The sequence below is a fragment of the Hypanus sabinus genome, chromosome 5 (assembly GCF_030144855.1).
Source record: "Hypanus sabinus isolate sHypSab1 chromosome 5, sHypSab1.hap1, whole genome shotgun sequence".
Lineage (NCBI taxonomy): Eukaryota > Metazoa > Chordata > Chondrichthyes > Myliobatiformes > Dasyatidae > Hypanus > Hypanus sabinus.
The window spans coordinates 155286360-155314276 of record NC_082710.1 but is presented as its reverse complement, the minus strand read 5'-3'; the positions used below and the strand labels follow the sequence as shown (position 1 = coordinate 155314276).

General features: G+C 43.7%; 3 protein-coding genes across 5 annotated transcripts in view; 1 reads left to right on the top strand and 2 right to left on the bottom strand.

Annotated features, from left to right (window-relative positions):
• Positions 1-459: 459 nt before the first annotated feature.
• Positions 460-4471, bottom strand: LOC132393796 (general transcription factor II-I repeat domain-containing protein 2-like). The gene is made up of 2 exons (XM_059969191.1): positions 3212-4471; positions 460-2813 (listed from the first exon to the last, which is right to left on the bottom strand). Exon 1 carries the CDS (start codon positions 4426-4428, stop codon positions 3490-3492), a length of 939 nt encoding a protein of 312 aa, XP_059825174.1. The 5' UTR covers positions 4429-4471; the 3' UTR covers positions 460-2813; positions 3212-3489.
• A 200-nt stretch (positions 4472-4671) lies between these two features.
• Positions 4672-7474, bottom strand: LOC132393795 (uncharacterized). The gene is made up of 2 exons (XM_059969190.1): positions 6996-7474; positions 4672-6827 (listed from the first exon to the last, which is right to left on the bottom strand). Exons 1-2 carry the CDS (start codon positions 7093-7095, stop codon positions 5830-5832), a joined length of 1098 nt encoding a protein of 365 aa, XP_059825173.1. The 5' UTR covers positions 7096-7474; the 3' UTR covers positions 4672-5829.
• A 451-nt stretch (positions 7475-7925) lies between these two features.
• Positions 7926-27917, top strand: part of LOC132394485 (uncharacterized) — a 96903-nt gene continuing 76911 nt past the window's right edge. For all 3 annotated transcript variants that reach the window (XM_059970697.1, XM_059970696.1, XM_059970695.1), the window contains exons 1-2: positions 7926-8158; positions 9210-9515. In XM_059970697.1, coding sequence (XP_059826680.1) covers positions 8110-8158; positions 9210-9515 — 355 coding nt within the window. In that variant the 5' untranslated portion in view covers positions 7926-8109. The remainder of the gene's footprint in view (positions 8159-9209; positions 9516-27917) is intronic.

Below are 27917 nucleotides of genomic sequence, written 5' to 3'. Positions count from 1 at the left end.
TCGTGCCACCTGAGCCATCAAAACACCCTTTCCTTTTCAGGCAAGAGTCTGGAGATCCAGGCACATCCCTTCATCCCACAGGCAGTGGTCAGGTGATTAAATAGGAATTTTGAAAAGCAACATGGTCATAAAGGGAGGGAATAAATAATTCTTCTTAATTAGCCCTGTTTTACCTTTAATTTCAAAATCCGACAAAGTAAGTGAATTATATCAGGTTTCCTCACACTCAAGTATATTTTTGGAAAACTTCCCAGTTTGTGACAGAGAATATACAATCAAAATGGTCTTTGCATCACCTTCACTATTTGTTTTATTGTGTTACGTACCCCGTAACGGGTTAAAAAGGACCAGCAGAAATGGACACACCTGGCGTCTGAGTCATCCATTATAAATACTATTTTATTAGTAACTATGTAATAAAGTAATATAAAACCAGATAAGGTAAACAGGTTAGCCGAGTATATGCATATATAAGTGAGTAAATAAAGTCCCCAAACTTCTCTCAGCTCAGATGATAAATGATACAGTCTTACAGTGGTATAGGTATGAAGTCAGTTCAGTTCTGGATATTGAATTGAGTTGATTGAAGAGAGAGAGGGAGATGTTTTGTCTTCCCAGTGCCGATGCCGTCGAATCTTCCATGTTGTCCTCCTGCTCCCATAACTTATTGAAGTCACCGACCGTGACCACACAAAAGACGATGCCATTTTCACGCGGTAAAGCTATCAACCCAGGAGAGGATTAAACGCGCCGATAGCTCCCCACCGGTCACCCCTTTGTCCACACTGTGAGCAAAAAGCCCAACCAGTGTCAGTATCTTCCGTGTGTCTGATTTCAAAGCCCGTTGACCCTGTATATATTCCACAACTGCTGAACACCAGCTGTCCGTCATATAGCTCCACCTTGCCATTTCCAAGGCAGCTCACAGGCTTTCTCGCTTATCTCTGAAATAGCACACACACTCTCCGCGATCTCTTTTTAAAGGAACAGTCCATATTTAATAATCCTTCAGATCTTGCCACAATTGTCCTATATAACATTTCCATTAAACAATTAAAGTAATCAGATACTATCAAAGTCTTCTTTGATTATTTAAATATCAAAAATACCCAGCAACGTACCTATTTTGTATTTTAATATACTTTTTCTTACAATTGTGATCTCTCTTGTAAAAAATCTGTGTCGAAATTAAGTTTTTTCTTGTAACTGTTGTGTACCTGACGCTGCATGCCTATGATGCTGCTGCAAGTAAGATGTCCTAGAAAAGTACCGCACAGAAACATACCCTTCGGTCCATTTGGTTCATGCCGAAGCCTAATCCCATCGACCTGACCCCGGACCATAGCACTCCATGACCTGCCATCCATATATCTATCTAAACTCTTCTTAAAATGTTGCAATCGACCTCACATGAACCACTTGTGCTGGCAGCATGTTCCACACTCTCACGACCCTCTGAGTGAAAAAGCTTAGACCATCAGACCATAAGACATAGGAGCAGAATTAGGCCATTTGGCCCATCGAGTCTACTCCACCAATCGATCATGGCTGATCCTATTTTCCCCTCCACAGCCCCTATTCTCCAGCCCTCTCCCTGTAACCTTTGATGCCATTTCCAATCAAGAACCTATCAAACTCAGCCTTAAATATACCCAATGACCTGGCCTCCACAGCTGCCTGTGGTAACAAATTTCCCCTCAAGTTTCCCTTAAACTTGTCTCCTTTCACTTATAATCCATGACCTCTAGTTGTAGTTCTACATGACATCAGTGGGGAAAAAAGCATGCTAGCGTTTACTCCTCATAATTTTACCAAATCTCCCCTCAATCTTCTATGTTCCAAGGAACAAAGTCATAACATATTCAATCATTCCCTATAACTCAGTCCTTCAGTCCCAGCAACATTGTTGTATATTTTTTCTGTAGTCTTTCAATTTTATTTACATATTGCCTGTAGCCAGGTGACCAAAACAGCACAATACTCCAAGTTAGGCCTCATTAATGTCTTATACAACTTCAACATTACATTTCATTTCCTGTATTCAACATCTGGATTTATGAAGGCCAATGTACCTAAAGCTTTCTTTAAGACCCTACCTACCTGTGACACCACATTCATTGAATTATGGACTTGTATTCTCAGATCCCTTTGTTCTATCGCATTCCTCAGTAACCTATCCTAGTTGGTCCTACTGAAGTGAGCATTAACCTCCATCTGCCATTTTTCAGCCCATTTTTTCATCTGATCCAGATCCCATTGCAAGATCTGATAGCCTTCCTATCTGTCCACTACACTCCCAATCTCTGTCCACTACACCACCAATCTCGGTGTCATCCGCGTACTTGTTAACCACATTATCATCCAGTTCATTGTTATAGATGACAATCAACTGACCCAGCACCGTTCGCTCCAGCACTCTAACTGTCTAGCACAGGGGTCAGCAACCTTTACCACTGAAAGAGCCACTTGGACCCGTTTCCCACAGAAAAGAAAACACTGGGAGCCGCAAAACCCGCTTGACATTTAAAATGAAATAACACTGCATACAACGTTTTGTTTTGCCTTTATGCTATGTATAAACAAACTATAATGTGTTGCATTTATGAAATTGATGAACTCCTGCAGAGAAAATGAAATTACATTTCTACATGCAACAAAAACATTTTGAACTCCGAAAAAAAGACGTTGGGTTGAAGGTTACTTTTAAGTAAAATACTCAACGTCTATTTGAGTCCTTCTTGTATTTATGAAAAATGCCAAACTTAAATTTGCCGCCAGCAGCAAACCAAAAATAACGTCAGCCAGCCGTCAACCTGAAAAATAAAAGGACTATTTCACTGAACAATGAAAACATATGAATATACGTAAAATAATAGGCAATTAAAATATTTATCATACTTGTTCAGGTTGACTCACACCTGACAATGCAGTCGTATTTAGTAGGGATGGATCGATGCTTAGGGGAGTGACCGGGAAGGATAATGTGTTTTTTTCCTCTCTGAACTCACAGAAGCGTTTCCCAAACGATGTTTGCATTGCGATGATTGCAGAATGTAAATACTCCGAATTTATCATGTCGTGACCTTGTTTGAACTCTCTCAAATTGGGGAAGTGAGACAATGTGCCTTTCTGTAAATCTCTGGCAAGCAACGTCAACTTGCGCTCAAATGCCAAAACATCCTCCAACATGTGCAGGGCTGTACGTCCTTACCCCGTTGAAGAGCTGTGTTCAGCGTGTTCAGGTGCGCTGTCATGTCTACCATGAAGTGTAGCTTTTCCAGCCAATCTGGCTGTTCCAGCTCAGGAAAGTTGAGCCCTTTGCTGCCCAGGAAAGTTTTCACTTCTTCCAGACACGCGACAAAGCATTTCAGCACCTCCCCCCTGGACAACCATCAGACTTTGTTGTGCAGCAGGAGATCAGAATATGCAATTTCCAGCTCGTCCAGTAACAAACGGAATTGACGGTGATTTAAACTTTTTGCCATTATTTTATTGACAATCTGAATGACAACATCCATTACTTCTGTGCATTCCGGAGGAAATGTTTGAGCGCACAGTGCCTCTTGGTGCAAGATGCAGTGAAAAGTCAGCAGCTTTCTGTCCAGCGACTTCTGCAGTAAAGCCACAATTCCCTTGTGCGTTCCCGTCATATTCGGTGCCCCCATCAGTAGCTACTGACACCAGATGGGTGGTCTTTATTCCTTTGGCTCTTAAACAATTCAAGACAGCCTCACAGATGTCCTCCCCCCGTGTTTGGTCTTTTAGAGGTATCAACTCAATCAGTTCTTCCTGTGGCCCGGCAGAGTTTACATACCGGCAGAACAACGCTATTTGTTCAATATCACCTTTGTCTTTAGACTCGTCACAGGCAATCGAGTAGGCCACAGCTGAATTGATGTCTTTAATTTGCTGTCTTGTGATGTCTTCTGCCATTTTTATGGTTCTGTCTTTGACAGTCTTTGCAGAGAGGGGCATATCCCTGATTTTCTGCACAATTTCACTCTTGTTTTTAAAGTCCGTGAATAGATGTTCTGAAATCTTAATGAAAGATTCTTTTATATATTCACCATCTGTAAACTGCTTCCCGTGCCTGACTATTTCCTGAGCGGCAATATAACTGGCGTATGTCGTTGATTTTCCAGACTTCATCCATTTCTGGAAATGATTTTTGCTCAGATCAACCTTCCGCATCAGTTCTGAAACGGCTTTTTTTCTCTCATCTCCATCCGGATATTTTTGAGCAAAGGCTGCGTGTTTATTCTGGAAATGCCTTGCGACATTTGACTTTTTGTTGTTTGCTAGTTTCTCATTGCATATTAAGCATACCGGTAAACCAGTCTCGTCAACAGTGAAAGCAAATGAATCTGTCCACGTATCATTAAACGTTCTGTTTTCTTCAGTCACTTTTCTTTTTTTAGAATTCTCCATAGTTGGCTTACCTTGGATCGAAAAATTAAAGAAATCGCGCACTGGCGGGTGTCAGGTATTGGCAGTGGTGACGTATATTAATAGCGATAAAAACACGTTGTAGCGGTGTGCTCACGCAGTCAGTAAACTGCAGTCGAATAACTTTATTCGAACTAAACAGCCTTGCTTTTAAGCCTCCCTCAACCCAGCCCCCATGGACGCAGATGCTGCAAAAGACGCGTACTCACAAACCCCCGTAGGCTATCTCCCTTAGCCGGAATGCTGGCTAATTGTGAGGAAATGTGTCGCCACACTTAGATTGTACAAGATCACCATAATCTTCAAATTTAGAATTACATTTCAAAAGCTAACAAACTAACATAAAATACATTTTAATTAAATACTGACCAATTATTTCCCAAAGCCACAGGGAGCCGCAGCACAGAGGTGAAAGAGCCACAAATGGCTCGGGAGCCGCAGGTTGCCGACCCCCGCTCTAGGTGTTTGACCTCCTCCCTGTAGATTGTTTCATCATTTTTGCTGATGAGCCCCACCACTGTGGTATCATCGGCAAATATAATGATCAGGTTCTCCCTGAATCTGGCTGCACAGTCATGTGTTAGCAGTGTAAACAGCAATGGACTAATCACACAGCCTTGTGGGGATCCAGTGCTCAGTGTGATAGAGTCAGGGATGTTCCTGCCAGCATGGACTGACTGTGGTCTCTCTGTCAAGAAATCCAGAATCCAGCGACACATGGCAGTGTAAAGGCCAGGCAGCGACAGTTTCTCCACTAGTCTCTGCGGGATGATGGTATTGAACACTGAACTGAAATCAATGTACAGGATTCTGGCATAAGTGTCTTTCTTGTCCAAGTGAGAGAGAACTGTGTGCAGTGTGGTGGATATTGCATCCTCCAGAGTGATTTGGGCGATAAGCAAACTGTAGAGGATCCAGCGATGAGGGGAGGCTGGCTGTGATATGAGGCTTGACAAGCCGTTCAAAACATTTCATCACTATGGGGGGTCAGGGCAACAGGACGGTAATCATTCAGACAGGCTACAACTGATTTCTTTGCTACAAGGATGATTGTGGAGATTTTGAAGCATCTGGGGACAATGGCTTGACTGAGGGAGATGTTGAAAATGTCTGTCAGGACATCTGCTAATATAACAGCACATTCCTTGAGCACACATCCAGGGATGTTGTCGGGACCTCCCGCTTTTCGTGGGTTAACCCTGGAAAGGGTCCTTTGTGTTTGCTCTGAATCAGTGATTTGAGCCGGCTGGTCAGATGGTAAGAAGGGACTGGCTCTCCCCCTTGCTGTAGTGTTTGATGCTTTGAAGCGTGCAAAGAATTTGATAAGCCTGTTTGGAAGAGAGGCCTCGCTGTCATCAATTTTCTGCCTGATCTTGTAGTCTGTCAGAGCTTTAATTCCCTGTCACATCCGTCTGGTGTCACCTGTGTCAAGAAGTGTCCATGTATTTTGCCCACGTAGGCCCTTTTCGCTTTCCTGATCCCTAGTGAAAGTGCAGACCTGGCTGAGCGAAGCGCACTCCTGTCCCCCAATCTGTAGGCTGTGTCACGGGCCTTCAGTAGTGAACGCACCTCTGTTGTCATCCATGGCTTTTTATAACCACGTGCGGTGAAGGTTTTCATCACAGTGACATCCTCCGTGCATTTGGCTATGTAGCTGATTACTTCCTCAGCATACTCCTCAATGTCTGTATGGTCATCATAGGAGGCTGCTGTTTTGAATATGTCCCAGTCTGTGTGCAAAAAACAGTCTTGTAGTGCTGAGGCTGCTCCTTTTGGCCAGACCCTTCTCTGTCTTTTCTCTGCTCTCACATGTTTAAGCAGTGGTTTATATGCTGGTGTTAACATGACAGATATGTGGTCAGAGTGGCCAAGATGGGGGCGGGGGGCTGCTTTGTATGCCTGTGGTGTGTTTGTATAAACCAAGTCCAGTGTGTTGTCTGCCCTGGTTTTGAAATCCACATATTGCAGGAATTTGGGGAACACAGTCTTTAAGCTGGTGTGGTTAAAGTCCCCAGCAATCACCACAAAGCTGTCAGGATGCGTAGTCAGTAGCTCACTGATGGCTTCATGTAGGCCTCCCACTGCTTCGTTAGCATTAGCCTCAGCATTGGCACTGGGAGCTACGTTAACAGCTACCACAAGCATGATGGTGAATTCCCTCGGCAGATAGATCAGCCGGAATTTCACAATGAGAAATTCAGCCAGCGGTGAGCAGTGTTTAGCAGCTACCGTAGTGTTCACACACCAGTCTTTGTTTATATAAACACACAGACCTCCTCCTCTGCTCTTACCGGAGCTAGCTGCCTCTCTGTCCGCACAAAACGATGTCATTCCCTCCAGCTGTTTTGCAGCGTCCGGTATGTTGTCATGGAGCCGGGATTCTGTTAAGACATACACACAGCAGTCTTTAAATTCCTTGCGTGTTTCTCTCCGCAGATGCAGCTCATCCAGCTTTTTGTCGATGGAGCGGACATTTGAGAGCAGGAGGGACGGTACCGCTGGCCTGGTGGGGTTAGCTTTTAGCCTAGCGTGGATGCCGGCCCTCTTACCCCTCCTCTGTCTTCTCTCACAGCGCTTTCGTTTCCTCCTCCCTCGGGAAGCAACCGGCTTGGTAGTGGATAGTGGTCCGTAGCGGCGTAAACTGTCCATGTCACACCAGAAGTCATCAGTTTTTCAACATAGTATGCCCTGATGTTAACGAGCATATTCCGACTGTATGTTTTGCATCTAGGACAAACAGAACAAACACTAGATACACTTATCGCTCCCTGAAGGGCCGCTGCGTCCATGTGCGCCGCCACCTTGATGGAATTAAGGTAAGGGAAGGGAAGTTCAAGGGGGATATTAGAGGAAGGATTTCACTCAGAGTGGTTGGTGCATGGAATACACTGCCTGAGTCAGTGGTGGAGGCAGATACACTAGTTAAGTTTAAGAGACTACGAGACAGGTATATGGAGGAATTTAAGGTGGGGGAATATATGGGAGGCAGCGTTTGAGGGTCAGCACAACACTGTGGGCCGAAGGGCTTGTAATGTGCTGTACTATTCTATGTTCTACAAAACGTTATTACTAATAGAAAGTACACTTCCCGGTTGATTTGTCTGACTATAAATCACATCCAAACACTTCGGAGGTCTGAGACAAACTGGACCTGGACGCACGTGACCAACTGATGCACGATCAATAACTCTCGGAGACGGGAGGTGAACGATAGGCTGTTATTAGCAGCAGAAGCGACCACAACATCTCGGAGACTGAGGGGGGAGCCGCAGAAGCGGTCAGCAGAGGGGTAATTTTCGTGTAGATAATTTTTAGCATGTAAAAAAGCCAGGGAAAAGCCAAAAAAAATTTCTGAAGCCGACCAAATTGTGAAAAACAATTTTCTGAAATTTGGCTCAGAAAAAGCCAATTCGGAGACGGTCCACTGTCTTTAAGATTACTTCCGGGTGTACTCGATTTTGATTGGGTGACCCCTGGGCTTCGGAAGAGTTTGTTTTGACGAAAGTTGGAAGTGAGGAGTTTTGGAACTTGAGTCCCTGTGTTCGCGGTCTGAAAAGGATTATAACGATCTCTTTGTTTTTAACCGGGGAGCGGTGGTGGTCGCTTTTGGTTTTGAGTTCAGTTTGGAGTATTAACCGGAGGAATTTAATTTGGCCATCTACCATGCTTCTGTGTGTTTTCTTCTTGGTTCTGTCAGTGCCATTCGCCACAGGTAAAGATCTGCAAATGGGATTAGGTTTTAAATACAGCCGATGCTGGGCCCGGGCAAGGGTGTGTGAGCTTTCACTGCCTCGGTTACATCGATATTTTTGGAAAATATTATCGTGCCTTTCCATTTTGTCTTATTTCATCTCGTAGGCCTAATGATAAATAACAGTAACAAACGCAGTAGAGAGAAAAGCGTCAAAGCCTCGAAAGTAAAGATTTAGTTTTTTTTAGCGAAGAAATATTAAGGAACAGCAGATATTGAGAGTACATAGCCTCCACTATAGCAGTGGTTATGTGAGATGCAGTGTAATCCAGAAAACTGGAGGTGCATATAACAAAGCCATTGCGATAATCGTGGCGGGACGTTAACATTCCTGCAAACCGAAATGGGGCTAATAGTTCCAAGTAAATTTATTATCAGCACGTAAAGATATCATATATACATTCCCGAGATTCATTTTGTTAAGGTCATACACAGTAAACCAGGAAACAGTAGATAGAATGAACGAAAGACCACATCGTACAGGGCGGTCAAACAAACTATGCAAACACAAAAGAAGAAAATAATGAATATTGAGAAAACGAGATGAGCCGTTTAAAGTGAGGCCATTAGTTCAGCGATGGGGAGAGTGAAGTTACCCTCTCTGGTTGCGAGCCTGATGGTTGAACTGTTCCTAAACCTGGTGTTCGAGTCACCTAGGCCTTCCTGGTGTTGTGAGTTGTGGACGTTTACAATGCTGATTTTGGGTAGAGCTAATTTGAGCCAAGATCTAGCCTGGGAAAATTAAATCTAAAACCAACCTGATGAATTAACAGCAACCTGAATTATTTTAGATTTAACTTGTATTTACATTTTCCTGATCTACTTGGTTCTTAGGGTTAGCATTGTGTTGTCTGACTTCAATCAGGTGGAAACTCTGGTCCCATAGGCATGTCCTGAAACCCTAGTATGTCAGTGGATGAATAGATGCTCATGTAACATGTTCTTATTGCTTTTGAGTATCAGTATTTTGCTCTCACAGTTTATTGAATGCATTTTCCTTTACCTTAATCAGCTGTAAAACAAAGAATATGTGGCATCGTTGGTCAAGCAGTTTTTCTGAATCCTGGCTACCTTGGTGACATCAGTAAGAATGAAACTTTATGGATCTTCATTCACGGCAACAAAAATTCTGTCAATATTTTGGATTATTACCCGGGAAGATCTACAGAGTATCCAAATGGACAATTCAATTCCCGTTTACAATATAATGCTTCTAGTGGCGGCATGCGGGTGCTGGACTTAAGACCTGAAGATCAAGGGAATTTTATCTTTCGTGTGAATGGGAAAGATAAAAGCACAGTGAACTTGATTGTTAACAGTAAGTAAATTTTGGAAGTAGATAAGCCTTGCATCAGTCAGTTATTTAAGAACTGTGCACATACCATTTTTGGTTGTCAATTTATGTTTCACCAAACACTGAAATGCATAAATCCTCCAACAGAAAAAGATACTTGAAAATGAATGAATCAGCCTTCCTGGCTATGATATATCTCCAGTGCCACGTTATTGTTCCCATGGTATTATGATTATCAACCTAGCTGCATCACTGGGCTGAACCAGAGACAAATCAGAATGGTGGAAGTTGAGGTTGTGAGAGCTTGTTGGAATAGTAATGTGAAGGAGCATGCAGAACAGTCTGGAATTGATTGGGAGATGGATTGAAATTCTGGGGGAAAGGATGTGGAAAGCATAACAGCTGTCATGGATAAAGAGAACTTAATTGTCTGTGTGACACATGTACTGTGGCACCCTGCCTGGTGTGGTCTCATTGTCTTTCTCTAAATTGCTGGAAATACCGTGGAGCATTGGTGGAGAGACAATAAATAGTTAATCCCTTAGTTTAATGTCCTTTCATTAACTCTGATGAGAGGCCACTAACCTGTTATTCTACCTCTTCTTATCCCTCCCCAGAAGCTACCTGAACTGTTGTGTTCCCAGCACCAATGTTCCCTCAGAGGTGCGTGTCTATGTGTGTGTGCGCACACATCTTTTGCTACTAGTGCACAAGGGAATTTAAACTGCACACAAAAGGTTGACACCCTCTACCTTGTTGGCCTGTTAAGTATATGATTGTACACAATCACGTATATGATTGTACACAATCACGTTTCCTTTTTCGATTTCTGATACGGACCGTGTTGACAACGTGGAGTTTGGGTTGATTTGTCTGAAGATTTTAGAACTGGCTTATTTATACTGTTTTTATTGAAGAAATTATTCAGTGCGCACATGTTGTCACTGGACAAATAAATTGCACAGCACAAGATTTTTGCGCACAGCACACTGCTCATTACAAATTAGAGGGAACAATGCACAGCACCTCTTGGTTTTTAAGACTTCCAGAAGTTGTAATATTTTCCTTTTGATTTCTTGTAATTGTGGTTTTTGCCATACAGATAGTTTGGTAAAGAGCACACTAAATATTAAGTGATGCAAGTTTTAAGGCACTACCAATCAGGAAACTTAGTGACTGGCAGCTTTGATGTTATGGACATTACAGAGTCGTGGCTGAAAGAAGATCATTGTGAGCTTAACATTCAGTGATACACATAGTATCAAGGAACAGGCAGGTAGGCAGAAGGCCTATGGGTGGAATTAGACCATTTAGCCTTCAGAGTCTGATCTACCATTTCATCATGGCTGAGCCATTTTCCCTCTCAGTCCCAATCTCCTGACTTCTCCCCGTCTCCTTCATTCCCTGACTGATCAAGAACCTATCAACCTCTGCCTTAAATGTACTTAAAGACATGGGCTCCACAGCTGCCTGTGGCAAAGAATTCCACAGATTCACCGCTCTCTAGCTAAATAAATTCCTCCTCATCTCCATTCTAAAAGCACATCCCTCTGTTCTAAAGCTGTGACGTCTGGACTTAGACTTCCACACCATAGGAAATATTCTCTCCACATTCACTCTCGAGGCCTTTCAACATTTGAGAGGTTTCAATGCGGTCACCTCTTATTCTTCTGAATTCCAGTGAGTACAGGCCCAGAGCCATCAAACACTCCTCGTATAACATGCGTTTCAATCCCTGAATCATTTCCATGAACCTCCTTTGAACTCTCCAAAGTCAGCACATCCTTTCTTTGAAAAGGGGCCTAAAACTGCTCACAATACAGGTTTCCCCCGCGATCTGAAAGAGCGTTCCTATGAAACCTTTCGTAAGCTGATACGGCATAAAGCGAAGAAACAATTACCATTAATTTATGTGAAAAAATTTTGAGCGTTCCCACACCCAAAGAATAACCTACCAAATCATACCAAATAACACATAAAACCTAAGGTAACACGAACATATAGTAGAAGCAGGAATTATATGACAAATACACAGTCTAAAAAAGGAAAGGTGCACTGCATCCGGAATTTCTGCAGTTAGCGGATGACTTCCTTCCGCGCCACTGTGACCATAGAACCATAGAACACCACAGCACAGAAAACAGGCCATTCGGCCCTTCTAGTTTGTACCGAAATATTATTCCGCTGGTCCCATTGACTTGGAGTCACCTTCCAGACTGCTCCCGTCCATTTATCTATCCAATTTATTCTTAAAACTTAAGAGTGAGCCTGCATTTACCACGTCAGGTGGCAGCTTGTTCCACACTCCCACCACTCTGAAGTTCTCCCTAGTTCCCCCTTTCACCCTAAAGCCATGTCCTTTTGTATTCATCTCTCCTAATCTGAGTGAAAAGAGCCCATTCACATTTTCTGTCTATACCCTTCATAATTTTGTAAACATCTATCAAATACCCTCCTCATTCTTCTATGCTCCAAGGAATAAAGTCCTAACCTGTTCAATCTTTCCCTGCAACTCAACTCCTGAGGACCCGGCAACATCTTAGTAAATCTTCTCTGCACTCTTTCAATCTTACTGATATCCTTCCTATAGTTAGGTGATCAGAACTGCACACAATACTCCAAATTTGGCCTCACCAATGTCTTATACAACCTCACCATAACATCCCAACTCCTATACTCAATACTTTGATTTATGAATGCCAGGATGCCAAAAGCCTTCTTTATAACCCTGTCTACCTGTGATGTCACTTTTAGGGAATTATGTATCTGAACTCCCAGATCTTTGTTCCTCCACACCCCTCAGTGTTCTACCATTTACTGTGTATGTCCTACCTTGATTTGACTTTCCAAAATGCAACACCTCACACTTGTCTGCATTAAATTCCATCTGCCATTTCCTGGCCCATTTTTCCAGTTGGTCCAGATCGCTCTTCAAGCTTTGAAAGCCTTCCTTACTATCCACAACGCCTCCATCTTAGTGTCATCAGCAAACTTGCTGATCCAATTTACCACATTATCATCTGGATCATTGATATAGACAACAAACAATGGTCCCAGCATAGGTCCCTGAGGCACACCACTAGTCACAGGCCTCCAGTCTGAGAAACAATCATCCATTACCACTCTCTGTCTGCTCCCACACAGCCAATTTCAAATCCAGTTTACAACCTCTCTATGGATACCCAGTGACTGAACCTTCTGAACTAACCTCCCATGTGGGACCTTGTCAAAAGCCTTACTAAAGTCCATGTAGACAACATCCACAGCCTTTCCTTCATCTACTTTCTTGGTACCCTACTTGAAAATCTCTACAAGTTTCATTAAACACGATCTACCACGCACAAAGCCATGCTGACTATCCTTAATCAGCCCTCGGCTGTCCAAATATTTGAATATCCGATCTCTCAGAACACCTTACAATAATTTTCCTATTACTGATGTCAGGTTCTCTGGCCTGTAATTACCTGGTTTACTTTTGGAGCCCTTTTTAAAAAATGGAACAACATGAGCTATCCTCCAATCCTCTGGCACCTCACCCGTGGCTAAGAACATGTTAAATATTTATGCCAGGGCCCCTGCAATTTTTACACTAGTCTCTCAAGGTCCAAGGAAATATCATGTCATGCCCGGGAGATTTATCTACCTTCATTCGCTGTAAGGCAGCAAGCAACTCCTCCTCTTTAATCCCTATATGGTTTCAGGACACTACTGCTTGTTTCCCTTCCTTCCATATACACTATGCCAGTTTCCTGAGTAAATACTGATGCAAAAAAACTGTTTAAGATCCCCCCCCCCATCCCCCCATCTCGTGAGGCTCCACACATAGACCATTCTGATCTTCTAGGGGACCAATTTTGTCCCTTACTATCCTTTTACTCTTAATGTAGAAACCCTTCGAGTTTACCTTCACATTATCTGCCAAAGCAACCTAATTTCTTCTTTTTGTCTTCCCAATTTTCTTCTTTAGTATTTTCTTACATTTTCTATACTCTTCAATTATCTCATTTGTTCCTTTTGCCTATACCTGCTATATACACCTCTCTCTTTTTCTTAATCAGATCACCAATATCCCTTGAAAACCAAGGTTAACTTTGCCTTTAATCCTGGCAGGAACATGCAAACTCTGCACTCTCAAAATTTTGCCTTTTGAAGGCTTTCCATTTACTGAACACATCCTTGCCAGAAAACAACTTATCCCAATCCACTCTTCCTAGATCCTTTCTCATTTCCACAAAATTGGCCTTTCTCCAATTTAGAACCTCAACTCGAGGACCAGACCTATCCTTATCCATAATTAACTTGATACCAATGACATTATGGTCACTGGACCCAAAACGTTCGCCTACGCATACTTCTGTTACCTGACCTGTCTGGTTCCATAATAGGAGATCAAGCATTGCATCCTCCCTCATTGGTACCTCTAAATATGAATTTAGAAAACTTTCCTGAACACATTTGACAAACCCCAAGCCATCTAGCCCTTTCACATTGTGGGAGTCCCAGTCAATATGTGGCAAGTTAAAATCCCATACTAATAGAACTTCCTGTTTCTTAATCTGCTATCTCTCTACAGATTTGCTCTTCCAATTTGCTCTGACTTTTGGGCGGTCTATAATACAATCCTATTAGTGTGGTCACACCTTTCCCGTTCCTCAGCTCCACCCATATGGCCTCTGTGGACAAGCCCTCCGGGCTGTCCTGTCTACACACAGCTGTGATATTTTCCCTGACTAGTAATGCCACTCCTCCCCCTTTCATCCTTCCCCCTCTATCACGTCTGAAACAATGGAATCCTGGATTATTAAGCTTCCAGTCCTGCCCCTCCTGCAACTGACTCTCACTAATAGCAATAATGTCAAAATCTCACGTGTCACTCCACGCCCTAAGCTCATCTACCTTACCTACAGTACTCCTTTCATTGAAATAGATGCACCTGAGAACATTACTATCATGTACAAACCTTTTATTTCTGTCTATACATGCAGTCCTTGCATGACCTTTATCCCCCTCCACCTCACTATCTGCTCTAACACTCTGTTTCCCCTCCCCCTGCAAATATAGTTTAAACCCCCCTGAGCAGAACTAGCAAATCTACCCACAAGGATGTTAGTCACCCTCCAGTTCAGCTGCAAACTGTCCCATCAGAACAGGTGCCACCTTTCCTGGAACAAAGCCCAATTGTCCACAAACATGAAGCCCTCCCTCCTGCACCATCTCCTTAGCCACATATTTAGCTGCATTATTTTCCTATTCCTAGCCTCACTAGCATGTGGCATGGACAGCAATGGATTGTAACCCTGGAGGTCCTGTACTTCAACTTTGCACCTAAATCCCTAAACTCTCTTTGCAGGACCTCCTCCTCCTTCCTATCCAAGTCATTGGTCCCGACATGGACCACGACATCTGGCTGCTCACCCTCCCTCTTGAGAATATTGAGAACTCGATCCAAGATATCGTGGACCCTGGCACCAGGGAGGCAACAGATCATCTGGGATTCTCTATCTCTCCTGCAGAACTTCTTATCTGTCCCCATAACTATCGAATCCCCTATCACTACTGCTCTCCTCTTTTCCCTCCTTCCCTTCTGAGCTGAGGGTCCAGTCTTGGTGCCAGAGAAGCAAGCTCTGCAACTTGTCCCTGGTAGGTAGTCCCCACCAGCAGTATCCAAAACGGTATACTTATTGTTGATGGGAACGGCCACAGGTGTGCTCTGCTTATTCTGTTTAATATCCTTCCCTCTCCTGACAGTCACCCAGCTACCTGTCCTTCCTGACTTTTAGGGGTAACTATCTCCCTGTAACTCCTGTTAATTTCTGCCTCTGCCTCCCGAATGATCCGAAGTTCATCCAGCTCCAGCTCCAGTTCCCTAACTCAGTTTGTCAGGAGCTGCAGCTGGATGCACATTTTGTAGGTGTAGTTATCAGGAACAATTGTGCTTGCCATACTGCAAACGGAGTACCCAACTGCCCTAACTGCTGTCTCCATTACCTACTTCTAAGTTAATTAGCGCCTTAAGCTTAGTGTACCTGTCCTCCGTTGATGGCTGGCGTAGGAAGTCGATGATCTGGCCTGCCGTCTCGGGGTCGAGCATGCTGACCATGTCGTAGTACCGCGTGGCGTCGGCTGTAATGTCTCTGATACTGAACTGGGCCTCAGCCCGCTCGAACCAAACGTGGGGCTGAGTGGCTCGGAGAGACTGCACTGTGCAAGTTGCTCGAACTCATGGCTGGTCACTGAGTCACCAGCTCTAGATGCCGTCTGGAACGTCAGGGGTCACCAATGTAGTCGCATGCATCAAGCTACTAAAGAACCACACGGAAGCAGAGAGAGCTGAACTCGGAATGCCTTTACTGATTCAAAATCGCACGCTTAAATCTCCCTTGCCATGGGCCCCTGCGATCCACGGGGCAGACGTGACGTCAGACTGTCCCTGGAAGGTCTGCCCCAAGTGGGTAGTTCCAAACGCGCTAGTGCATGTCTACCCGCGGCTCTCAATGGCGGTTGGAGTTCCGCGTGTGCGGGCCGCCACACCGTCACAGTTCACTGGTTTATTATTCCCTGTATTTGTTCGCTTGATAGTCTTCACTTTTTCTGCAAATGCTTTCACTGCCTCTGTGTAACTGATACCTTGAGTTATTTTTACATATTGTATCTCAGCTGCCTTCTTGCTATTAATGCACCCTCGATAAGCCGCGCTGTGTTCCTCGCCACCGTTGCAGCATTTCAGCCTAGCTCCCGCATCACATTTCCTGTATTCACGTTCTCCAGCACATCTCCCACATCTTTGTTTCCCTCTGCAGACTGCCGCAATATGCCCAAATCTCTGACATTCGAAGCATCTTAAGGGCGGTGGAATATATATTCTAACTTCATAACACACATACCCTAAATAAACTTTAGTCAGCAATCTCTCTTCATCAAACTTAATCATAACCTCTAAACTATTACACTTTTTCCCTTTTCTTGTAACTTTCAAACATTTGGCCTCAATAATTTTTGCTCTTTTTATGTTCATCCATATTAACTTTCATTGGTATCCTCGAAATAACTCTTCTAGTTCACTTTCTATTGCTGGGAATTGAGCATAGTACTTTTTTACCGTCTATTTTATTCAATCGTATCACTTAGCCTTGCTGAGCACGATACTGACAAATCACTAATAGCGATCCATTTCGTAAAATCTTTGCTCTTTTGACCTTGCCAATAAGTTTGTTGATATCTTCATCAAATGAATTAGGTCCCAATCACCAAAAGACACCCCATTTTTACTCAATTTTATAATTGCTTTAATCTCATCTTCTTTCCATTGTTTTGCTGTCCTATTTTGATCATCCCCTGATTCCTCAGAGTTCAAAATCTCATACCTGTTTTCTTACTCTGTCCACTCCATTCCTCTTTCCCGCTGGCCTCCATCTCTAACTCACTTCCACCATCCAGTCATCTCCGACCCACAACCAACTCAGCATTCCAACCGGCGCTGCATTGAAGCCAACATCTAACTCAACTCAACTCAATTCAAGCTCCGCTTTCACCACCACTCCATTCCACTTTCTCCACTACTCCACTCCATTCCACTCTGCTTTCACCTCCACTCCACTCCGTTTTCACCACCACTCCACTCCGCTCCACTCAACTCCCTTAGCACCTCAGCTGCATTCAGCGCTCTCCTGAGCCCCTCACTCCTCCTGCTGTGACGATCACACTGACGTAGCGGGAAATCGCGTACGAGTGCCATTGCCTTCTGCTGGGTTTTCTTTTAAGAAACGGAGGTTTTTCTTTTTTTTCCCCCAAAGAGATCACTTGCTCTTAAGCCAGTACGGATGAAAAACGTGCAGGGGAGCCGGCTGGTTTCGAACTCGGGACCTCCCACCCCGCAGTCCAACGCTGATGCCACTACGCCACCAGTTGGGTCACACAGCCTATAAAATGTATGTACAGTGTAGTTTCACTTAGCAGAATCGGGAAGATTTAGCCAAAACCGATTTGTAGAAAAAAAATTGGCACACACCTGCCTGCGCAAGGCTTCACGGTCATGGTAGTCTTTCTCAGGGAAACACAAGTTTAAAGCGGGTGGCTTTTTTTGTGAAAGCAAAAATCCTCTTTGGATTTCTTTCGGTTAGTGAAAACAGGTACTAATGTCAGTCTTTCATAAAAGCGGAATGGCGTAAAGCGAACTTTCGTAAAGTGGGGGACACCTGTACTCCAAGTGATGTCTCACTAGTGCTTTATAAAGACTCAATATTGCAGCTGTATTTTTATATTCTAGTCTTCTTGAAATGAATGCCAACATTGCATTTGTCGTCTTCACCACTGACTCAACCTGCAAATTAACCTTTAGAGAATCCTGCTCAAGGTCTCCCTAGTCCCTTTTCACCTCAGATTTATAAAATTTTCTCTCCACTTAGAAAATAGTTTACCCTACTATACCTACTGCTTTTTTGCCCAAACTCCTAATCTAAGTTCTTGTTTAGCCTCTCTTCTTCCTCAAATCTACCTGCCCCCTCCAACTATCCTTTTATCATTCGCAAATGCTGCTAAAAAGCCATCAATTCCGTCATCCAAGTCATTGATATATAATGTAAAAAGATTTGGTCCCAACACAGACCCCTGTGGAACACCACTAGTCACTGGCAGCCAACCAGAGAAGGCTCCATTTATTTCCACTCTTTGCCTCCTACCAATCAGCCACTGCTTTATCCAGGCCAGTATCTTTCCTGTAATACTGTGGGCTCCTAATCTGTTAAGCAGCATAATGTGTGGCACCTTTTGAAAGGCCTCCTGAAAATCCCAGTCCACAACATCCACCAATTATTTGTTTATCTTGCTTGTTATTTCTTCAAAGAATTCCAACAGATCTGTCAGGCAAGATTTTCCTGTAGGGAAACCATGACTATCCCTTAAAGAAACCATGGCTGTGGCCTACTTTATCATGTGCCTCCAAGTACCCTGAGACCTCATCCTTAATAATTTACTCCAACATCTTCCCAATCACTGAGGTCAGATTGTCTGGTTTCCTTTCTGTCTCTCTCGCTTTTTGAAGAGTGGAGTGACATTTACAATTCTTCAGTCTTCTGGAACAATTCCAGAATCTAGTGATTCTTAAAAGATCATTACTAATGGCTCCACAATCCCTTCACTCACCTCATTCAGAACCCTGGGGTGTACATCATCTGTGCAGGTGACGTATCCACCTTCAGACTTCTGGGCTTCCCAATAATCCCCGTCCTAGTGATGGTAACTTCACACACTTCTGTCCCTGTCATTTTTGAACTTCTAGCATTATGCTGTTGCTTTCCACAGTGAAGACTGATGAAAAAGATCTCATTCAGTTCACTTGCCATTTCCTTGACCCCCATCACTACCTCTCCACCATCACTTACAGCAGTCCAATATTTACTCTTGCCTCTCATTTACACTTTGTTGTATTTGAGAGAACTTTTGGTATCCTCTTTAATATTTTTGGCTAGCTTACTTTAGTATTCCATCTTTTTCTTAATGACTTCTTTAGTTGCCTTTTGGTTATTAAAAGCTTCCCAATCCTGTAACTTAACACTTATTTTTGCTCTATTATCTGACCTCTCTTTGGACTTAAGTTGGCTTTGACTTCTGTTAGCCACAGTTGTGTCATCTTGCCTTTTAGAATGCCTACTTTTGTGCTTTCTGAATTGCTTCCAGAAATTCAGTTATTGCTACTGTGCCTCATCCCTGCCAGTGTTCTTTTCCAGTCAATTCTGGCCAGCTCCTCTCTTATGCCTCTGTAATTCCCTTTACTTCACTCACTCCTGAGGGTTTCTTTATATTAAGCTCTCTAATTAAATCTGGTTCATTGCACAACATCCAATCCAGAATAACTGACCCTAGTGTGTTAAAGTTGAATCTGAATAGAACTCCGGAGACCAGCTTCTTATAGTTACAACAGTTTATTGTGCACCCTCCTGCAGGAGTTTGTGACCCATTTGTCAAAGGGAAGGCACGTAAGTACTGCCAGCATCAGACAAGTGGGTCCGCTCCCCCAGGTTACAGCCATACATTACTGTTACAAGATGTTATTTCAACTGGTACGCCCACCAAGTCTGTTGGTGGAAACTTAGTTACAGATAAGAGATTCTGCTAGATCAAGGCTTAATTACAGATGGATGTGCTGTCCAGTCCTTATCAGTTATTCCCTTTGCTAGGCCCTGACTTAATTACAGATGGATCTGTAACTGTCTTTACTGGTGAGCCCTCCTACTCAAATGAGGGTACAATGTACAATGTTATCAAACTCTCAATGTCTCTCTACAAGCCGAGGAGAACTGGTACTGAGCCTGTCTTAGCTGGCTGCTGAAGGCAGAGTCTACCTTCAGTTCAAAAATTATATTAAGTCCCAATTATTCTTTTAGCCAGAGGTTACATAGGTTCAAAATGATTTTTTTTATACTATATCCTCAATTCCGCACGTGTGCTCAACCATGAGCTGCTCTAAAAAGCTATCTTGTAGGCATTTTAGGAATTCCCCCTCCTTAGATCCAGCACTAACCTGAATTTCCCAATCTACCTGCATATCGAAATCCCCCATGGCTATTTTCACGTTGCCCTTTTGGCATGCATTTTCTGTCTCCTATTGTAATTTGCAGACCACATCCTTACCACTGCATTACCACTGTTTGGGGGTCTATGTATAACTCCTATCAGGGTCTTTTTACCTTTGCAGATCCTTGGGTCTACCCACAAACATTCAATGTCTTCTGTCATCTTTTTCTAATGATTTGATTTCATTTATTTTTACCTACAGTGCCATGGTACCCTTCTCTGACTACCTGGTTTGTCCTTTTGATGCAATTTGTATAATTAGATGTTATGCTCCCAGCTATAATCTTCTTTCAAGCAGCAATTCAGTGATACCCACTACATCATGCATGCCAATCTATAACTGTTGTACAGGTTCATCTACCTTATTACGTATACTGTGTGCATTCAAATATAATACCTCCGCTCCTATATTTACACTTTTCGATTTTGTCCACCTTTTACATTGCAACTTATCCTGTTGATTGCGAATTTACCCTATCATCAGTCTCTCCTTGGTAGCAGTCCACTACACACTATCTCTGTAAACCAACTATCTCATCCTCAGCACTTTCACTCCGGTTCCCATCCCCTTGCCAAATTCGCTTAAACCCTTCCAAACAACTCTAGCAAACCTCCCTGCAAGGATATCGGTCCCCCTCAGATTCAGGTCTGACCTGTCCCTTTTGTACAGGTCATAACTTCCCAGAAGAGATTCCAATGATCCATAAATCTGAACCCGCTGCTCTCTTCACCAGTTCCTCAGCCACACATTCAGTTGCCAAATCACCCTATTCTTACCCTCACTGGCGTGTGGCATGAACAGAAATCCAGTGATTACTACCCTGGAGGTCCTGTTTTTCAGCTTTCTACCTAGCTCCCTAAAATCTTTCCTAACCTTTTCTACCTATGTCATTGGTGCCAGTGTGTATCAAGATTTCCGGCTGCTCACCCTCCCTTTTAGAATGCTGGGGACCTCTCATTCACTTATCTGTCCAAACTGGTCTTAAAAGTTTCAGTTGAACCAGATTCAAACACATCTACTGTCAGTTCATTCCACAGGCTCACCAGTCTGAGTTCCCCCTCAGATTCACCGTGAATTTTTAACTTTTTACCCTAAACCTATGATCTATAGTTCTAGTCTCACACAACCTTGGTGAGAGGGAAAGCTTGTATGTCTTTACCCCTTTTCTATACCCCTCATAGTGTTGTATAACTCTGAACTATCTTCTCTAATTCTCCTGTGCCCCAGGGGGTAAATCAGAATTAGGTTTGTCATCACCAGCGTGTGTTGTGAAATTTGTTAACTTAGCTGCAGCGGTTCAATGCAATACATAATCTATTGAAGAAAAAATACATAGATAAATAAGTAAATCAATTACAGTATACATGTATTGAATAGATTAAACATTGTGTAAAAAAACAGAAATAATATATATTTTAAAAATAAGGTAGTGTTCATGGGTTCAATTTCCATTTAGGAATTGGATGGCAAAGGGGGAAGAAGCTGTTCCTGATTCACTGAGTGTATCTCCTCAGGCTTCTGTACCTCCTTCCTGATGGTAACGTGAGAAAAGGGCATGCCCTGGGTACTGGACGTTCTTAATAATGGACACTGCCTTTCTGAGACACTGCTCCCTGAAGATGTCTTGGGTACTTTGTAGGCTAGTGCCCAAGATGGAGCCAATTAAATTTATAACCCTCTGCAGTTTCTTTCAGTCCTGTGCAGTAGCACTCCCTATACAAGACAGTGATGCCGCCTTGTCAGAATGCTCTCCATGTACATCTGTAGGTGTTTTTGTTGTCATACCAAATCTCTTCAAACTCCTAATAAAATATGGCCTCTGTCTTGACTTCTTTATAACCGCATTGATATGTTAGGACTAGGTTAGGTCCTCAGAGATCTTGACATCCAGGAACATGAAACTGCTCACTCTCTCCACTTCTGATCCCTCTATGTGGATTGGTATCTGTTCCTTCATCTTACCCTTCCTGAAGTCCACAATCAGCTCTTTTGTCTTACTGACGTTGAGTGCAAGGCTGTTGCTGTGACACCACTACACTAGTTGGCATATCTCGCTCCTATACGCCCTCTCATCTCCATCTGAGATTCTACCACCAATAGTTGTAACATCAGCGAGTTTATAGATGGTATTTGAGCTATGCCTAGCCACACAGTCATGGGTATATAGAGAGTGGGATCAGTGCACACTTTGAAGTGCATCAGTCAGCGAGGAGGAGATATAATCACCAATCTGCACAGTTTGTGGTCTTCCGGTTAGGAAGTTGAGGATCCATTTGCAGAGGGAAAGTCATAACCTATTCAAATTATTCTGTAATGCAGGTCCTCATGTGCCGCTGCAACCCTGTAAATTTTCCCTATACTTTAAGCTTACTAATCTCTCATGTAGGTAGGTGACCTGAACTGCATATAATATTCTTAATTTGGCCTGAATAATGTCTTGCACAACTTCAACATAACATCCCAAACTCAGTGCTCCGATGGTGTTTGGCAATCCACTTGAAAAATGTGGTACACCTCTTATCAAGTCACCTCTCATCCTCTTTGGCTTCAAAGAGAAAAGCCTTAGTTCACTAAACCCGTCTTCATATGGTATGCTCTCTAATCGAGGCATCATCCTGGTACACCGCTACTGTACCTTCTAAAGATTTGCCATCTTTCAATTAATGATCTGACCAGAACTATGCGCAGTATTCCAAGTGAGGTTTAACCAGTGTTTTCTAGACCAGCATCGTTACCTCCTAGCTCTTGAACTTAGTCTCCTGAATAATGAAAACCAATCAATGCCTCATAACTACCTAACCAACTTGCGCAGCAACTTTAAGGGACCTCTGGATGTGGAGCCTGTGTTCCTTACACATTGCCATGAATCTTGCTATTAACTCTGTATTCTGCCTCCAAATTTGACCTTCCAAAGTGAATCACTTCACACTTGTCTGGTTGAACTCCATCTGCCATGTTTCAGCCCAGCTATGCATTCTGTCAATGTACTATTGTAACCTACGACAACCTTTAACATTATCCACAACTTTAGTGTAATCTACAAATTTACTCATCCACCTTATCACTTCCTCAACAAAGTCATTTATAGATCTTGAAGAATGAGGGGTGACCAAATTGAAACCTATCAAATGGTGAAAGGCCTTAATAGAATAGATGTGGAGAGGATTTGGTTTGACATTCCCAAACCAGAAGTTGTGGATTAATCAAATTCGTAGTCTTCTGGGGACTAGATCTCTGGTATCCAAGACTAGTAATCCAGAACTATACAAGTCGTCCAGGTGTTATAAGGGTGAAAAAACAATTCCAGTTGAGATGAGAGATAGAGTCAGATACATATCAGCTCTGGCAGGCTTTACAGGCCATTGTTTCCTACAGAACGGAACCTGCCATCATGAATGGCTGTGATGCTTCACTCCCAGATGAGCTTAACACCTTTTATGCACACTTTGAAAGTTACATCTGTACAAATCCCTGCAGCATCTGGTGACACTAATCTGTCTTGGAGGCTGACATCAGAACTTCTTTCAAGAGGGTGAACCCTCGCCAGACATCAGGCCCTGATGGTGTTCCTAGTAGGGCTCTGAAAAACCTGCGCCAAGTAACTGGTGGGAGTGTTCAAGGACATCTTCAATCTCTCACTGCTACAGTTAGAGGTTCTTACCTCCTTCCAGAGAGATAATCATACCAGAGCCTAAGAAGAACAGGGTGCGCTGCCTCAACAACTGTTGCTGAGTGATTCTCATATCTACTGTGGTGGAGCTTTGAGAGGTTGATTATGGCTACAATCATCTCATGCCTAAGCATGGAACTGAACCCGCTGCTATTAGCCTAATATCACAATTTGTCTACACCAGACTCACTGGCCTTCCACTTGGCCTTGGATCAATAGACAGTAGGTGCAGGAGTAGGCCATTCGGCCCCTCTAGCCAGCACCGCCATTCACTATCATGGCTGATCATACACAATCAGTTCCCCGTTCCTGCCCTCTCCCCATATCCCTTGACCCCGCTATCGATAAGAGCTCTATCTAACTCTCTCTTGAAAGCATCCAGAGACTTGGCCTCCACTGCCTTCTGGGGCAGAGCATTCCACATATCCACCACTCTCTAGTTGAAAAGCTTTTCCTCATCTCAGTTCTAAATGGCCTACACCTTATTCTTAAACTGTGGCCTCTAGTTCTGGACTCACACATCAGCGGGAACATGCTTCCTGCCTCCAGAGTGTCCAATCCCTTAATAATCTTGTATGTTTCAATCAGATCCCCTCTCATCCTTCTAAATTCCAGTGTATACAAGCCCAGTTGCCCCAATCTTTCAACATATGACAGTCCCGCCATTCCGGGAATTAACCTTGTGAACCTACGCTGCACTCCCTCAATGGCAAGAATGTCCTTCCTCAAATTTGGAAACCAAAACTGCACCCCAGGTGGGGTCTCACCGGGGCCCTGTACTGTTGCAGAAGGACCTCTTTACTCCTATACGCAAATCCTCTTGTTATAAAGGCCAGCATGCCATTAGCTTCCTTCACTGTCTGCTGTACCTGCATGCCTGCTTTCATTGACTGATGTACAAGAACACCTAGATCTCGTACTTCCGCTTTTCCTAACTTGACTCCATTTAGATAGTAATCTGCCTTCCTGTTCTTGCCACCAAAGTGGATTACCTCACATTTATCCACATTAAACCGCATCTGCCATACATTCACCCACTCACCTAGCCTGTCCAAGTCACCCTGCATTCTCATGCAGCAATTTTTATTCTCTTTTATTCTTATACTGTCCTTTACTTCCCTCGTCAGCCCTTAGGATATTTCTTCCTCTTTGGAATGAACTGATCCTGCACTTTCTGCATTATTCCCAGAAATACCTGCCATTGTTCCACTGTCTTCCCTGCTAGGGTATTGTACCATTGAACTTTGGCCAGCTCCTCCCTCATAGCTCCATAGTTCCCATTGTTCAACTGTAATACTGACACATCCGATTTTCCCTTCTTCTCAAATTGTAGATTAAAACATATCATATTATGGTCACTACCTCCTAATGGCTCCTTTAGCTCGAGGTCCCTGATCAAATCCGGTTCATTGCACAACACTAAGTATAGAATTGCTTTCTCCCTGGTAGGCTCCAGTACAAGCTGTTCTAAGAGAACATCTCGGAGTTAAAAACCCTTTCTTGGGGTCCAGTACCGTACTGATTCTTCCAGTCTACCTGCATGTTGAAATCCCCCGTGACAACCTTTGCGACATGCCACTTTTAACTCTTCATTCAACTTACATCCAGACTGCTACTTGGGGTCTGTAGATAACTCCCATTAGAGACTTTCTACCCTTAGAATTTCTCAGTTCTATCCATACTGACTCTACATCCCCTGATTCTATGTTCCCCCTCGCAAGGGACTGAAAATCATTCCTCATTAACAGAGCCACCCCACCCCCTCTGCCCGTCAGTCTGTCCTTTCGATAAGACGTATATCCTTGAATATTCATTTCCCAGGCCCTGTCCGCTTGAAGCCATGTCTCTGTTATTCCCACAACATCGTACTTGCCAATTTCCAACTGAGCCTCAAGCTCATCTACTTTATTCCTTATACTTTGTGCATTCATATATAATATTTTTAATTTGTTACTCCCCTCACCTTTCATATCAATTCCTATTTCACTTGGCCATACTGTATGATCTGTTCTTGAGCTTTCTGCTCCATTGATTCTGTGGTCCTTTTTAACTTATTTTCACTTTCCCTTTGACTATCTTTATATTTCCAGTTCATCTCCTCCTCCCCCCCACTACTTAGTTTAAACACATCCATGTTGCAGTGGCAAACCTGCTTGCCAGAATGCTGGTCCCCCACCTACTGAGGTGCAACCCGTCCCTTTTGTACAATTTATCCTTACCCCAAAACATACCCCAGTGGTCCAAGAATGCATATTCCTTGCTTCCTGCACCAGTTCCTCAGCCACACATTCAGATCCATTATCTCCCTGTTCCTGTCTTCTCCAGCACGAGGAACTGGAAGCAACCCGGAGATAACCACCCTGGAAGATCTGCTTCTCAGCCTTCTTCCGAGTTCTCTGAAGTTCCGCTGCAGAATGTCCTTCCTCTTCTTCCCGATGTCATTTGTGCCAACATGCACTACCACTTCCGGCTGTTCATCTTCACCTTCGAGTATTCCCTGCAATCGGCCCATGATGTCCTAGATCCTAGCACCAGGGAGGCAACACACCATTCTTAAATCTCGCCTGTTGCCGCAGAAAACCCTTTCTGTACCTCTTGCTATGGAGTCCCCTACTACCAAGGCTCTTCCTGATGTCTGACTCCTCGGCTCTGCTTCTGCACCAGTTTTCGACTCGCAGACCTGTCCGCCTCTCAGACTGGCAGTATCTTCTGTCCTGACAGCTTCCAAGAGGGTGAACCTATTTATGAGAGGTACATCCCCCGGGGTCTCCTGTACTTCAAGCATCCTTTCCTTCCTCATCATCACCCCCTTTCTCTCTTCCGGTATCCTCGGTATAGCGACCTCACTGTAGGTCCTGTCCAGAAAACTCTCGTTTTCGCAGATGAACCTGAGGTCATCCAGTTCTTTCTTCAGTGTTGCAACATGCTCCTTCAGAAGCTGAATCTGGACACACTTTCCACAACTGTAGGAGCCAGGGGCAGCATCAGTGTCCCTGACTTCCCACATCATGCACATAGCACACTGAATCGCTTAGATAGATAGATAGATACTTTATTCATCCCCAAGGGGAAATTCAACATTTTTCCAGTGTCCGATACACTTATTGTAGCAAAACTAATTACATAAGTATTTAACTGAATATAAATATATGCATCTAAAATCACCCTCCCGAAAAGCTTTAATAAATACTTTTAAAAAGTTCTTAAATAGTTACTAAAGTGCATTGAGTGGTAACTTAAGCTCAGTCCTAACCCCGGCACTTTAACATGTCTTGCCCCTGGTGGTTGAATTGTAGAGCCGAATGGCTCAGCTTAGCGGTCATGTCTTCACCCTCACCAATTGTGGCGTAGTCTCCTCCCTCAACCTCCTCGCCAAAGACTCTTGAGCCAAAGAACAGCACTTTTCACACCAGGCCACTTCCCAACAGGCTGCTCTGCTGGAGCTCTCCCTCCTTTTATTTGCTTGAGCTTTGCAAGCTGCTTGGTCACCTGACCTTGATTGCCTAATCAGCTGTTTTCTGCTGAGTCTGAGCTATTCAAATCTTGATTTTTTTTTAAAAAACAAAATATACTTTATTCAAAATTAAATACAACAACCATTCAATGACTTTCAATTCTTTACAGTTGTTACCATTTTTTTTACATTTTCAAAATTCAAAATTTTTGCCACCCACGAGGCACTCTGTTCTTTCATATTTACATTCAGGGGGTATACCCCCCCGCGGGAGAAGAACCCTAGACTGTGGTCCTTCCCCACCGGGCCCTTGCGGTGGCTGCACCGAGTTTGAGTGCGTCCCTCAGCACGTACTCCTGCAGCCGAGAATGTGCCAGTCGGCAGCATTCCCCCACGGACATCTCCGTGTGCTGGTCGACCATCAAGTTTCGGGCTGACCAAAGAGCGTCTTTGACCGAGTTGATGATCTGCCAGCAGCACCAGATGTTGGTCTCCATGTGTGTCCCCAGGAACAGCCTGTAGATCAGAGAGTCCTCTGTTACGCAGCGGCTGGGGATGAACCTCAATGCCCCTTCCATCCTCCTCCACACCTTCTCCACGAACCCACAGTGTGCAAAGAGGTGGGTCACCGACTCCTCCTCACTGCAGTCCTCCCACGGGCAGAGGGCTGTGGAGACGATGTTCCGGGCGTACAGGAGGGATCGGACTGGGAGGGCCCCTCTCACCGCC